This window comes from Mastigoproctus giganteus, chromosome 1, assembly GCF_048544385.1.
Source record: "Mastigoproctus giganteus isolate SK-2022 chromosome 1, ASM4854438v1, whole genome shotgun sequence".
NCBI lineage: Eukaryota > Metazoa > Arthropoda > Arachnida > Uropygi > Thelyphonidae > Mastigoproctus > Mastigoproctus giganteus.
This window is the reverse complement of record NC_143575.1, coordinates 45,137,380-45,152,151: the sequence shown is the minus strand read 5'-3', so window position 1 is coordinate 45,152,151 and position 14,772 is coordinate 45,137,380. Positions and strand designations below refer to the sequence as shown.

The 14,772-nt window shown below is 36.8% G+C and overlaps 1 protein-coding gene across 2 annotated transcripts in view; it reads left to right on the top strand.

Annotated features, from left to right (window-relative positions):
* Nup58 (nuclear pore complex protein Nup58) overlaps positions 1-14,772 on the top strand; it is a 177,716-nt gene that overhangs the window by 131,223 nt on the left and 31,721 nt on the right. For both annotated transcript variants that reach the window (XM_090379882.1, XM_090379892.1), the window contains exon 10: positions 662-860. In XM_090379882.1, the coding sequence (XP_090236008.1) occupies positions 662-860 (199 nt within the window). The remainder of the gene's footprint in view (positions 1-661; positions 861-14,772) is intronic.

Here is a 14,772-nt window from a genome sequence, read left to right as displayed (position 1 = left end):
CTAACCAGCAGACCATAATGAAACTCCCTTGCAGCAAACAGAAGGTACTAGAGGGAAAAAAATTGAAAATATTTATGGATATTGGGAGAAATGGCAGTTGCATTTTAATGCTGTCAAATATAAGATTCTATTGGAAAATAAAAATAACCCAAGAATAACTTAACACAAGGTGAAGTAAAACAAGGGTTTGAGTGTTATAATACAATGAGACATAAAAGGTTAGCATATAGTGTGAGATGACCAAGAAGGTTCACTCGGTGGAGTTTTTTTTTTTTTTTTTTCCTTCTCTCCATCACCTTTATATCATACCTATAACCTCCTTCTCCATCATACCTAGGGAGGAGGAGGTTATAGTTTTGTTACACAGGCCACTGGTGAGACATACACTTAGAGATATTGCATGTCTTGGAATATTGCTAAAAATTATTAAAAAAAGAGGTGTTAAACGTATGTTTCAAAAGTGTTTCTGAAACATTTTTATGATGTGATTATAAAATGAAAATAAGTAGTTAATAGTCATTAAGATAAAAATATCTGGTGGGGGGGTATCAAAACTTTGACTAATTCTGACAAGCCAGATTGTTAAGTAAATTGTTTGAATGAAGTTTACCCCATTTCTAAAAATGACAGAGATAATATCTTTTATTACATTGTATTTCAGGGACTTAAAGAGCAGTTTCTCCAACTACAGCACTTACTACATGGAGAGAGTACAAACATTTTTCAAAGGAAAAACAGCATTAAAGTTAGTTCTCATACGAAAGTTCCTGTTACTTTTGGACCAGCTCCATTTAGTAGTATGCCAAGTGCAGCTGCTGTAGCAATGGCCACAGCATTAAATCGAACTCAACAGCCAGCAGGTACTTTAAAATGTTAATTCAAACAAAATCATTAAATTTCTGAAAAGTGCTGAAGGTTTTTTTTTTTTTAATGAAAGAAAAGTAACCTTCATATTCTGAAACATTTTAATGATGTGCATTAAGATAAAAATGCGTGTGTGTGTGTACACAATATATACGAATGAATATATTCAAGGTATTTCAAAATTGGATGGATCAGATGTAGGAGCTAAAAATAATTAAAACGTTTCAAAAGTGTTTCTGAAACATTTTTATGGCGTGATTATAAAATAAAAATATGTGGTTAATAATCATTAAGATAAAAAATATCTGAATGCACGCACTCTCTCTCTCTCTCTCTCTCTCTCTCTCTCTCTCTCTCTCTCTCTCTCGTCTCTCTCTCTCTCTCATGATCACTGAATTGTGACCATCCTATCTGTAATGGACTATGTTGCGCAGCTTGCAGTATAAAAATCCAAACAGCTTCATATGCCAGAGCAGTGGGTAATTTGCATCTGGTCATATTAGTCAGTGATACAATAGCAGTATACATTATTTTAGCAGTATACCGATAAAAAGCAGTAAAAAATAGAACAGGGTTTCAAAAATGGCATGATTGTGCGAGCTCATGCTTCGGGTGCTTCCATATCAGAAATGGCACGTCTTGTAGATTGCTCGTGGCCCTGTGTGGTTAAGGTGTACAAGAATGGTGTTGAACGGGTCAAACCACCTCCCGTTTTCAGAATTGTAAAGGCTTATTTAAAGTGGATATTTGTGGTGAGCAAAGGGTGCAGTGCATTGCGTGACATTGCAATACAGTATGGGGAATGCATGAACAATATCCGAAATGATGATGCATTACGCGCTCAAGTGTATGGGTTTCCACAATAGACAACCCAAGAGAGACCCTCTGCTCATCACTGAATATTGTCAGTGGCAAATGCTGTGCTGTCAACATGCTGGTTGGACACTGGAGGGCTGGAAACAAGTGTGTTGATCAGATGAGTCCAAATACCTGGTACAACATGCTGATGATAGATGCTTTTGTGTGGGGTGCAAGCAGCACTAGGTCTACAGACCCACTATGCATAGTGCCCACTATCCAGGCAGGTGGCATTTGTTGCTGAATATGGGGCATGTTTTATTAGCAAGAACTAGGACCCCTGGTGTGTGTGGATCAATGTTTCACTGGTGATGTCTATTGACAGCTCATGAGATCATGTGCGCCCTGCCATATTGCATTTTTTCCCCTGACAGAAAAGGGATCTTTCAAGACAATGTGCCATGTCATCAGGCCCACACTGTGCACAAATCATTCAGGGAACAGTGAAGATATCACCCATCTTGATTGGCCTCCAAATTCACTTGCCCTCAATCCAAATGAACACACCTGTGTGATGTTTTGAAATGGGAAGTGAGGTGTATGGACATGCAATCGTCGTCTCTTTTGACACTGTAGAAAGCCTTGCAGGCAGCATAACTGCAAATCCCTACAGACATATTCTGACAACTAGTGGAGTCAATGCTTAGGTGAATAGCAGCTGTTATCCATGAAAATGGTGGCCCAGCAGTTATTGAAAAAAATATATAATAATAAATACTGTGTTTCCTAAGAATTGGCTGAATATGAGATTTTTGACTACTAACTTTCAAAAGCTTATAATGCAACTACAGGTAACCCTCATACAACACAGTAATTAGGTTTCTATAAAATCTCATGTACTGCAAAACCATGTTATATGGGACTAAGAACCACTACAAAAAGGGGGGAGGGTTACGTTCCAAAAGCTAACAAAAATACACCTTTTTTTTTTATATAACTATTGGAAACTTAATTTTTATTAAAAATAGTAATAACTTAAACTTCTTATAAACTGTGATACATATGTCAGATAATATATGTTCATTTAATTTACTTCCTCTCATTTGATTTCTGCTAGCACAATCGAATGAGAATATTTTCTATGTTGCAGAATATCTTCATCTTCTGAACATCTAGATTTTGTCTCTTCTGCTCTCTTCAAAAAATCATTAATCTGGATTTGTAAATTTTTAAGTTTAAGCTTTTGTATTTGCTTTCCAATATACCAGTAATGCGTTTTATTTACACCTTTCATTGCATGAGGATTAGAGGATCTTATAAACTAGCATATGTTTTATCATGTACTCCCCTGATGCATTACTGCACATAAGTAACATCACACGATCTTTTGATGTCTTAAAACCTGGTGCAGTTTTCTCTTTTTTTGAAATAAACGTTCTGTTAGGCATTTTTTTTTTCTGCCAAAGACCTGTTTCATCAACAATGAAAACTTGATGTGGTGTGTATCCGTGCTCATCAATAATATTTTTGAAATTCCTCTGCATACTTCTTGGCAGCTTCATTATCAGCTGATGCACTTTCCCCTTGAATTCTTGTGTTATGTAATGAGAAACAGTTTTTAAATTGCTTAAACCAACCTTTACTGACAACAACATTCTTTTCTCCATTTTCTTTTAAATGGTTATAAATTTTTAGTGCCTTTTGTTTAATTGTATTGCTACCTAATTGGGATCTGTTTTTTTACTGCTATCGTCAATCCAATTACTGAGCATGTTTTAGATTTTCTCAATTATTGGCACTTGGGGACGAGCTGGCATATTTGCAGAAATTAACAATCCTGCAGCAGCAGTTCCAATTTTCTGTTCATTTTTCTTTAATGTCCAGATTGTTGCTTCATTTAAATTTAAACTTTTTGCAATGTATTATACCTTTCCCCCTTTTTTAAGATAATCCAAAATTTGTATCTTTGATTCTACAGAAATAAAGTTTCTTTTGAGTGGTGCTTTTTTACTTTCCTTAGGCATAATTTATGGCTGGAATTTATTCACAACAACAAAATTATTCCAATATGGTTCTTAAGAACAAAGTTTAGTAATGCGTACCTACCCAGAAATATTTATAAAGGATCAAATAAGAACCAAAATAACCTTACAAAAACCTTAAAATTCACAAACTGCACACTTCAAAGTCACAAGTTTTTTTGATTCCAAACATGCACAAGTTCAAAAGCACAGAACTTAACACAGGGCTTTCCGAACAAAATAAAATACAAGGATTTCCCAATAATTCTTTTTGCATAACGATAAGCCAGTAAACAACAGAGATTCACAAAAAAGAATGGAAGTGTTGAAAAATTACTTCCAACATAATATCAGGGTTTCCCCTGCACAAAAGCTCAAAAATAGTGTTAGGCGAGATTTGCTGCAATTCTCTAACTGTGTTATATATAAGTGTGAGAGAATTGCTGCAATTTATCAATCATGTTAGAGCAAAATTGTCTTGTTGGGCTAGTGTAATCCTATTGCAAATGTTCATTGCCAATATAAAATATTGTCATAACTGCAATAGTTACTGATTTTTTAATTCATATTGTAGTGACAAAGTGGTAAAATAGCCAATTTTCACATCCAATGTTTAGAATACATAATGTAGCTGGGAATAGAGAATTGCTTTAAAATTTCTCCATCTTCTGCAGAAATACTGTTTAAAAAACATTCATGAAACATCATGTTCTTAAACATGATATTTCTGGGAAAAAATGTTTCAGATTAATTGGTCATACTGGTTATTTTTGACCTCAATCTTGAAAAGTTTATTCAGCTGTAAATAGATATTTCTCATTGAAATTTGTTAATCACATCAATAATACTGTATCCATTGCAAAAATATTGTGTTTATAACTGCATTTGTTGATTTTTTATATTTTCTTGTGTAAGTGGTTACACTTGTTAATTTTCCACATTGATTGTTTGGAATCTCATAAGAGTAGAGAATTTGTCTAAATTTCTTCAACTTCTGATACCAGACATTCACAAAATATATCAAAAATCATAATAGCCATATTTGGAAATAATGTTTCATAGCGATTGGTCACATTCCCCATCAGTATTTAGCAACTTATAAATGCTGCCATGCATAGATTCAGGAGCGGGAGTGCAGTAGCACACACTCTTTGAATAGACTGGGGTTCAAGCCCCTGACTGCTAAATAAGATCAATCTGCCAACCCGAACTGGACCAGCGTGGCAGATTATAGTCCATTTCTCTCAACATGAATCGTTGAGGAGGCTTCCATCCTACAGTGGACTGATAATGGTTTTTTTTTTTTTTTTTTTTTTTTTACACATTCTAAGGAATGCACATCGTTGTGATTTAATAAATCTCTTTTTGGAAATTAAGCAGGCAAATTCTTTTATTTTTGATTATCTCAAAAAATTTTATAAAAATGAAACTTTTTACAATAAAAGTGAAGGTTTACTACAAATCGAAATAAAGTAATACAATTAGACAAAGCCAAACAAAGTGTGTGTGTGGGGGGGAGGGGGGGAATATAATTGGTTTTACAAAAAACAACCATTAATTTTTTGTACTAAGTAAACTACATGTTGTTTCAAGTGGTATTCTTTTCTTCCAGTCCAGGTCGAGAAAGGGATACCTCTCAAAATGACAAGATATTTCTCTGGATTCAGTACAAAAGGTAATAACAAGGCATCAAAAACACGTGCAAATAATGAAATTTCAAAAAATAACAATAAAACAATTTAGCGACTTATCTGTTTCATCCTCTACTCTCATTAGATATATAGGTACTGATTGCAAACACTGTTTGAATGGACTTTGCACATTGGCTGCTGATACAGCAAAAGCCTAACAGTGTTTTTGGCTCTTTATGTGATGACAGATACACACCAGGAAAGATTCGTCCAGGCTGCTATGAAGGTCTGGGCTCTAAAAAAAAAAAATTTGCACCCTTTCTCTAGCAGTATTGCAATGAATACATGTTGTTTAGCTGGCCATGTAAAAGGCCAAGCCAAACTTCCTCAAAATACTTAGTGTTAATAGGGACAAATGATGCAAAAAAGCAAGCTTTTATACAGCATCAGTAAAAAGAAAAGGGGGGGGGAAATAAATCAATTTCATCTGTCAAAAGTTTGTCTGGATATAAGCTTGTATAGTGTTTGCATGAGAAACAACTTGGCCATTGATACTGGTGATGTCAAGAAGTCAGAAGAATAGAGTGAGTGGCCATCTCCATGAGATTCTGGCACAAGAAAGTGCCACAAATCTCATCAGCAGTGTATATATACCTCCTTTGGGCTCATTGTAGTGAGTGATGAATTCTAGTTTTTTGTCATTGATCAGTGATCAGTGGCATCACTGTTAATGCATTGTAGATAATAAAATGATGTTTCTATTTTTGGGAGGGGATAGGTGGTATCCTGGAATCTGAAGATATTGCTCTTTTCTTCCCTTCTCTGGGATATGAATTATGGCGGTGGCTCCCTCTCCATTTTTCATAATGTGCTAACTAGCTTTAGGTTTCTTTATAGCAGTTCTCATGCTAGTGCACTAAAAAACCAGTTATCTATCATCATTGTGAGAGGTATCTGCATTTGGGGATATGAGATGATGGACAACATCACTGGCTGAATTCAGAAAAACAGTATCGACCTTCTTCTTGCCTTCCATACTACACCTCCATGGAGAGATATAACACATCTGAGCATTGCACAGCTTAAATATTTTCAAACCATATTTAGCTAGTTTACGTGGAATTTACTGCTGGAAGGAACACCAACCTCTGATTGGCATAAGCTGCTCATCCGTGGTGGTGTATTTGCCAACAATATGATTATTTTTTTATTTTTTTTTTTTGTCACTAGGTGATGAACAGCTCAAATACTGTTTGACTCAGTGCTAGCCAGTACATGATGATGCTGCCTCTCTTTCTTGGTTCAGATGTTATTGAACTGGATGCATTAAAGAAGGAAGAAAAATGTATATTTAGAGAGACAGCTGCATGAAAAATCTGAATGCCCAGCCTATTGAGATCTCACATGTCTGCTAAATTTTGGTATCCAGAGCAGCAGGCATGCATCATCCAACAACAGGATTTAGGTGACAGCTTTCATTTTTGTTTAGTTCATTGGATTATGATCTCTCTCCTTGTTGAAGTTTGATGCTATGTTGTTGATATAAATCTTGGTATACAGTACCAGACTTCTAATAATGGCTTCTTTTACAAATAAGAAGCACTCTGAAAGAGAGTTTGCCCCCCCCCCTTTTTTTTTTTTTTGCTTCTCCTTTCATGCCAGGAAGATGAGTGATTATCATTAAGCTTCTTGTTCTAACATTTGGTGAGGGGACTTCTTGTCACAGATGCTTCTTCTTCTGTCTCTTGTTACAATAAATTAGTTCTTCACAACAGTGATCTTCCTCCTGTATGATAAGAAACGTGCAGAGCCAGAGCAATGGTTTTGCTTTCAAAATTTGTTACAAAAAATTAAATTTAGAAGTAAAAATGTGGGAGAGTGAAAGAGTAAAATCTCTGTGTGATCACAACAGATTTTGCTGTCACAGTGGCAGGTTTTCAACTGTAAGCTCTATTTTTGAGAGAAACCAGAGTAAGCTGTATTTCAGAAATTTGCAGGAGGAAGGTGCAATTATTCCTCCCTCTTGTAAATATATGTGCCTGCCACATGACAACACTTACAGTTACGTCTGTAACTATAAACTAATTTTTTACTTCCTCCAACCACTTCCTCCCAACCTTCACATACAGAGATGGAGAACTTTGTGCAACTTATGTCAATAATATCTACAAACAGATATTATTTTGTTTCCAATGGCTCTCCTTGAAACTGTTCTACTGTGGGATTGCCCCTCCCACAACATGCAGACTAGGCATCACAGCAAAAGCCCACCCATGCAAAAAAAAACAGGTATATAAATAAAATTTATCTTTATTTTGTGAAAATAAATTAAAATTATTCTTCCCAAAATGAAGCTCACACTTGGATTGTTAGCAATAAAATAAACAAGTGCCATTACCCCCACCCCAATTAGCATCACTAAAGGTTAGCATCAAAAAAAGGAGAACTCAAACATGCATGATTCCATTGACACATGTGAAAATACAGGTATCATTTATTTGAGATGGATGTAGGGAAAAATTTCAACTTAGTTTATTTGTATTTTAACAAGGCATTTAACTTGCTGACCCCCACGAGAAGGTACCATATACGCTGAAACATGTTACAGTCAAGGTTTTAAGATGGATCTCAGGGTGGCTGCAGGGCCGTAGCATATGGTTGTGATTAATGGATATTCTTCAGATCGGTGTAAAGAAGTTGCTTCCCCAAGGATCAGTTCTTGGACCACTGTTTCTGATTTTCATAAATAGCATCGATGGTGGGATAGAAGGCTTGATGTCAAAATTTGCAGACAACATAAAGACTGGTAAAGTAGTTAATGATCAATACCAAGCAGTGCTCCTTCAGGACGACTCAAACAGTCTTCAAGAATGGTCAGAAAAGTGGGCAGCTCTGTTTTAATGCACTAGAATGCAAGGCCTTGCATTTGGGGATTAGCAACCCTAAAATAAATTATACTTGGTGGTGTTGAATTAAAAACAGTAGGAAAAGAAAGGGATCTGGGAGTTTCTGAGCAGTGTAAACATTCAGTCAGGAAAGCCCATGGTGGCCCTATTTGGTTTATTGAACATTATCCTGTAGAGATAGGGAAATCATAATCCCATGTGTAAGACCTCATTTAGAATACTGTGTCCAAGTATGGGAACCTCTGAAAAAAAGATATTGAACTTCTTGAAAGGGTCCAAAGATAGGCAATCCACATGGTGAGATAGGTAAAAGGATGACCATATGAGGAATGACTTCAGTTATGTGGGCTACAAATATTGGCAACCAGGCACCTTACAGGGGACCTGAATGAGGCTTATAAGGCTCTGAGAGGGGATTGCAGCAGTAGAGGCTTAGACTGCATTGTTACAAAGTTTTCTTTTAGCCAACAAGTTGCCTCCATAAGTAATTCAGGCTGGCAGTTTGAAAAAATTCAAAGGTGAACTGGATAGTTACCTACATGTCGTGAGAAGTGCATAATTTGTCTATTTTTTTGTATTACATTTTTTTGGTGAGTGCAGCAAAAGCCTGTAACTCCTTTGCACTGTATGGCTAATACTTATGGCTAATAAAACAGGAACAACTTTCCAGGTGGCTCTAAACTAATTGTTACATTGTCAAGCTAAATTACTTCCTCACCAGTCTTGTATACAGAGACAGAGAACTTTGTGGAACACGTACAAACAGGTATTATTTCCTTTCCATTGAAACTGATTTACTGTGGGATTACTCCAACCTCAAGTGTATCAGCAGTGATTACTCCAACCTCAAGTGTATCAGCAGTGATATGGGGAACTGCAGACCTAGGCAAATTAATGCAGAGTTGCCAGCAATAAAATAAAGAAGTGCCTTCACTCCTCACAATTAGTATTGCTACGAATGAGCATCTAGAATGGGGGGAAACCACAAGCATGATCTCTTTGACATGTGAAAACTATAGTTGGCATTTCTTTGAAAGAAAAACAAGGGTGAGCTGTCTTTTGAAGAAAGGCAAAGTCAACAACTGTAATTTGTTACAGAGCATTTATCTCCTCCTCCTTCCATTCCCCAGTGAACATAAAGATGAGTCTAGGAACAAATGATTCTACCAAAGAACAATCACTGACAATGACTCCGGTGTTACACAGCTATTCCTTTTTCCCCTGCTCCCACAGTAAAATAGCCTCCAGAACAACTTGTCAACATATGCAAGCATATTTCATTTCAAACGGTTCCCTTTGTTTTTTTATGAGATCCAGTGTGGATGGGCTACTGTGTAGTGTGAGAACTGCAGTCTGTGCCATAACAAAAGTTGACGTGTGCAATGAGTGAAGAAAGAAAGAAAGAAAGAAAAAATTATCTTCGGCATGAAAATAAATTTGTCTGTTGCATTTAGTGGTTGAAAAAGTTAAAGATTAATATTACATTCTTCCCATGGCTGATGTGGGCAGTTAACATAATTTTGTTACCATTTGCTCTCAATAAAATGAAGTGTGCTCTTACTTAGCTTCCCTATGAAGGGGAGAGAGAGTATATCGAGAAATACAAAACCGCCAAGGACTTGAAACTTAGTTACTTCACCACTGACTGAATGTCACGATTTCACAGCTTCCAGTACAATGGAACTTCATTTGAAGTTACTCAAGATTTGAATTGGCCAAACAATTTTTGTATTTTAAATAGGTGTTTTAGTGTTGAGGATTGGCTCAATGCAGTTATCCATTCATCAAGTGTGTGTTCATAATAGTTAACAAACTTATTAATGGTTAGCCAGGGTTTGCAGCTGAGTGCTGTATATGCAGAATAGCCACTGTACCTGTTTGGATTGGAAGGAGACTCATTCCTGCAGGGTATTTATTTCAACTCTCCCTGACTTTCAGTGTGGTGCTGAGAAACAAATATATATATATTCACAGTCTATATGACTGTACCATGCTACTATGCAGGAGCATGTCAGAAACAAGTATAAGACTGTTTTTCTAGGTGTAGGGAAAAAAAATGGAGTTTCTGTGTGTGAGCAGGGGAGGGGGGGTTGGAGAGCCAGCCTTTCTTGCTCAAGACCAACAAACTTGTAATAATTCATTTAACATATAAGATCAAAGTCAGTCATGCAAAGAAAGTTAAAAGCTTTAAAGAGAACTCAACTAATCACTTTAATATTTCATTTAATTTTTTTTAAATAATTCTTATTTTTAGCATTTTATTAACAAAAAGGGCATTTCATTAACAGGCCCCTCCGTAGCCAGGTGGGAAGGAGCAGCAGTGCGTAGCACACGCTTCTTGATTAGACCGGGGTTCGAGCCCGTCACCACCAAATACGGAGGATGCGGAAAGGTCAGGGAATGACCACCGCATTTCCCAGAGCAATATGGCCTTAGTTGCTAATGCTCCTAAAAACCAACCAACCAAACAAACCAAACAAACCATTTCATTAACAATTAAAACCCCATTAGGCTTCATTGAGGTGGACCAAGTTACTGTTAGATAACCCTTCCCTCTTCAGTTATATAGATTGCTATTTATATGAAGTGTATATGTTTTGTTCCCTCTGTGCATGTTAAACTTAGAATGTGGCCTCACTTTATCTTACCATATGGCTGTTTAACACTTGCAATACATACTTGTTACACTTTTAGTTGTATTTTGTTTGTGTGCCTGATTACCATTATTTAAAGTCATAATGGCAGTCAGACAGTCTTAATTGTCAATCTTAATGTTAAATTTAAGAGGAAGGGCAAAAAAAACTAGCTTTTTATACAGTTGAATGAGGTGTTGAAAGTACTGGAAACAGTAATCATTGATCCCCCCCCATGCTCCAATTTGTAATCATCATCATCCATTTTCAATCCATTGCAGGATGAAGGCCTCTCCAGCAACTTTCCAGTTCCTTCTGTTTTGAGCACTGGCCAACCATTTACTACCCACAAACTCATGAATTTCATCTATTCAAGCTATGTGTCCTGCCCAAGACCATTTTAGTTCTTTAGTTTTGATAAGAATGTCTTTTACTTGAGTTTGCTGCCTAATCCATGTGTTTCTCTTCTTATCTAACAGTCTGATTCCCAATATAATTCGTTCCATTCTTCGCTGTGTAGTTCTCAGCTTCTTTTCCATTCTTTTGGTGAGTGCCCAAGTTTCACTTCCATAAGTCATGGTGGGGAGTATACGTTGGTTCATTATTTTACGTTTCAGACAAACTGGGATATTGCTCTTCAGTATGTGACTATATTTCCTGAATTCAAAATTTATTCTTCTCTTGACTTCCAGCCATTTATCATTATTACAGCTAATAACTTGTCCTAGATAAGTATATGACTCCACCTTGTGCTCCTTCAATCATTATTTCTCTTTCTGTGGCATACTTGTTCATCATTACTTTTGTTTTAGCCATATTCATCTTTAGTCCAAAATCCTTACTAACTGTGCATAACTGATTAGGATTTTCCTCTAATTCTCTGGGATCATGGCTTATGACCACAATGTCATCTGCAAATCGTAAATGGTTTAGGTACTCTCCGTTCATATTGACTCCTTTCTGCGACCAGTCTAATCTTCTGAAAGCTTCCTCAAGGGCAGCAGTAAACAGCTTCGGAGATATTGTCTCCCCTTGTCGAACTCCTTTCTCAATTTTAAATTTTCTACTGTCTTTGTCTAGTCTAATAAAGGAGATAGCACTCTCATATATTTTCTTCAAAATCATAATATGCGGGGTATCTATGCCTTGCCTTTCCAGTGCCCGAAACATTGCCTTATGCTGTATGGAGTCAAATGCCTTTTCATAATCCACAAATGCCAAGCATAATAGTGTTTTATATTTATTTGCTTTCTCCATTAGCTGTGATATTACGTGAAGGTGATCCATAGTTGAGAATCCTGTCCTAAAGCCAGCTTGCTCTTTCAGTTGATTCTCATCAAGTACTCTTTCTAATCTGTTAGTAATGACCCTTGTGAACAACTTGTAGATATGGGATAACAAGCTAATTGGTCTATAATTTCCAATTTCTGATTTATCTCCTTTCTTATGCAGCAAAACTATGATTGCATTATTCCACTGCTTAGGCGTCACACCTTTTCTAATGCACTTTGTGAAGAGCCTTGCCGGTTTTTGTGTTATGTCTCTTCCTCCCAATTTTAACAACTCTACAGTAACTTCATCTTCCCCCGGGGCTTTCTGATTCTTCATTTTCTTCAATGCATGTTCTACCTCATCAGGAAGAATATCGGGTATGTCGTATGTGTTGCTACTTTGCACTCCATCTTCCCCACTGCTGGCATCATTTCCTCGCTTCTCTATAGTAGTCGTCTGCTATTTGAATTATGCCTTCTCTGCTGTTTATCACTACTTCAGTTTCATTCTTCAGTTTCAGTATTATTTGTCTTTCTGTATTACTGCTCATGGCTGCTGATGTAAATCTTTTTTTGTTTTCCCTTAATGCTTGTTCTACTTTTCTTGTGTTAAATCTTCTTATGTCCTCTCTGAGTCTCTTTCTAATGGCTTTGCATAACTCAGTATACTCAATTTTCTCCCTGTCAGTGTTTTTCTTGCTCTTCTTTTGTCGTCTTCGATTCATCATGACAAGTGTTTCTTGACTAATTTTTTCTTCTTTGGATTTCTTTTTCCCTATAGGTTTCTTGGGCTTTATCACTTCCAGAAAGTTGTAATATTCCTCGTTGATATCTTGGTCCTGAGCAGTCTGCAGAAGCTCAAACTTGTTCTTAAGTTCCAGTACATACTACTTTTTCTCCTCTTCTGTTATCTCAGAGATCTTTGTATTATTTACTCGAGTCAGTTTTTTCCTTTCCTTTCCTACATCTATATCAAGTGTACATCTTACCATTCTGTGATCTTCCAACATTTACCTTATTCAGGACAGTAACATAATTCACAATATATCTTCTATTAGTGAGGATGAAGTCGATTTCATTAGTTGTTAATCCATTTGGACTCTTCCATGTCCACTTTCTGTTCACCATTCTCTTGAAAAAAGTGTTCATTACTGACAGTCCTTGAGATTCTGCAAATTCCACAAGTCTTTCACCTCTTTCATTTCTTTCATCAATTTCAAAATTTCCTATAGTTCCACTTTCTGCGCTGTTTTGTCTTTTTCCAACCTTAGCATTGAAGTCCCTCATAATAATAGTGTAGTGGGTTTTCTGCTCATCTAGAAGACTCTCAATTTCGGTGTACATTTCTTCAACCTCTTCATCATCATGGCTCGATGTTGGTGCATAAATCATTATAACCTTTAGCTTATATCTCTTAGAAATCTTGAGTATTAGTCTTGACACCCTTGGTGATGTACTTTTGAATTCCAAAATGTTGTTTTTAAAATCTTTATGGACCAGAAACCCAACTCCACCTTCACTCCTTTCACTGTTTCCATTGGTATACAGCAGATTTCCACTTGATAAACTTATAAGTGATTCATTTCTTCTTCTTGTTTCAGCCAAACCGATGATATTCCAATTCACATTTTCTAATTCCTTTTCCAGCTCTAATATCCTGTCTTCACTGATGAGTGATCTTACGTTATAACAGGCCAAGTTCAGTTTCCGTGCATGGCATCCTGGTCGTACCCAGAGATTCTTAGCACCCTCTGCTTCCACTCTGATCCTCTCGCTGCCGTAAGAGGGGGAGTGAAAGCTGCTGGGGACTGAGGGCCATTTGTTTTGTCGTGCTGTCATATGCTGGAGGGTTTGGTCTTTTCCTCTTCACGCTGACCAGGCGTCTTGAAGAGAACCACTCTACACGTTCGTTGCCACCTAAGTGACGTAACAGGGCTTACCATCGAGAAGGTGTGCATGAGTGGATTTTAGGGAGGCAGGCCCACCGGACTTCTCCTAAATCTTCTGTATTAGAGAGATATTGGATCCATCAGTGTTTTAGACTGAGTGTCTGATAACACGCAGAATACCTGTTCCTCTCTAAGCCCAATTTGTAATAGTAATAGCCATATAGTGCAAGGAGGCTTTTTCTGTACTGGCCAGGGGGGAAAAAAAAAGTATAGAAGTAAAAATTATTTGCTTTCCTCCTCACAGAGGTAACTATCCAGTTGACTTTTGAATTATTTATTCAAACTGTCAGCCTCAACTACCTGTGAAGGCAACCTGCTGCAGCAATCAGCAACTCACTGGCTAAAAGAAAACTTCCTACAACTAATCTGAACCTCTTTCCCCTATAATTTGAATTTATTCCTCAGAGTTCTGAAATTCTCTATCACACTGAAAATTCCTCCTCCATTCATTTTATTAACTCCTCTCAGAGCCTTATTAACCTCAATCAGGTCACCTCTGAGGTACCCTACATATTCAGTCTTTCCTCGTATGGTCATCCTTTTGCCGATTTCCCCATGGGAATTGCTCATCTTTGGACCCTTTCAAGAAGCTCAATGTCTTTATTCAGATGAGATCTCCATACTTGAACACAGTATTCCAAATGTGGTCTTAAAATTGCCTTATACAGTTGGACTATGACCTCCATATCTCTAGAGGAT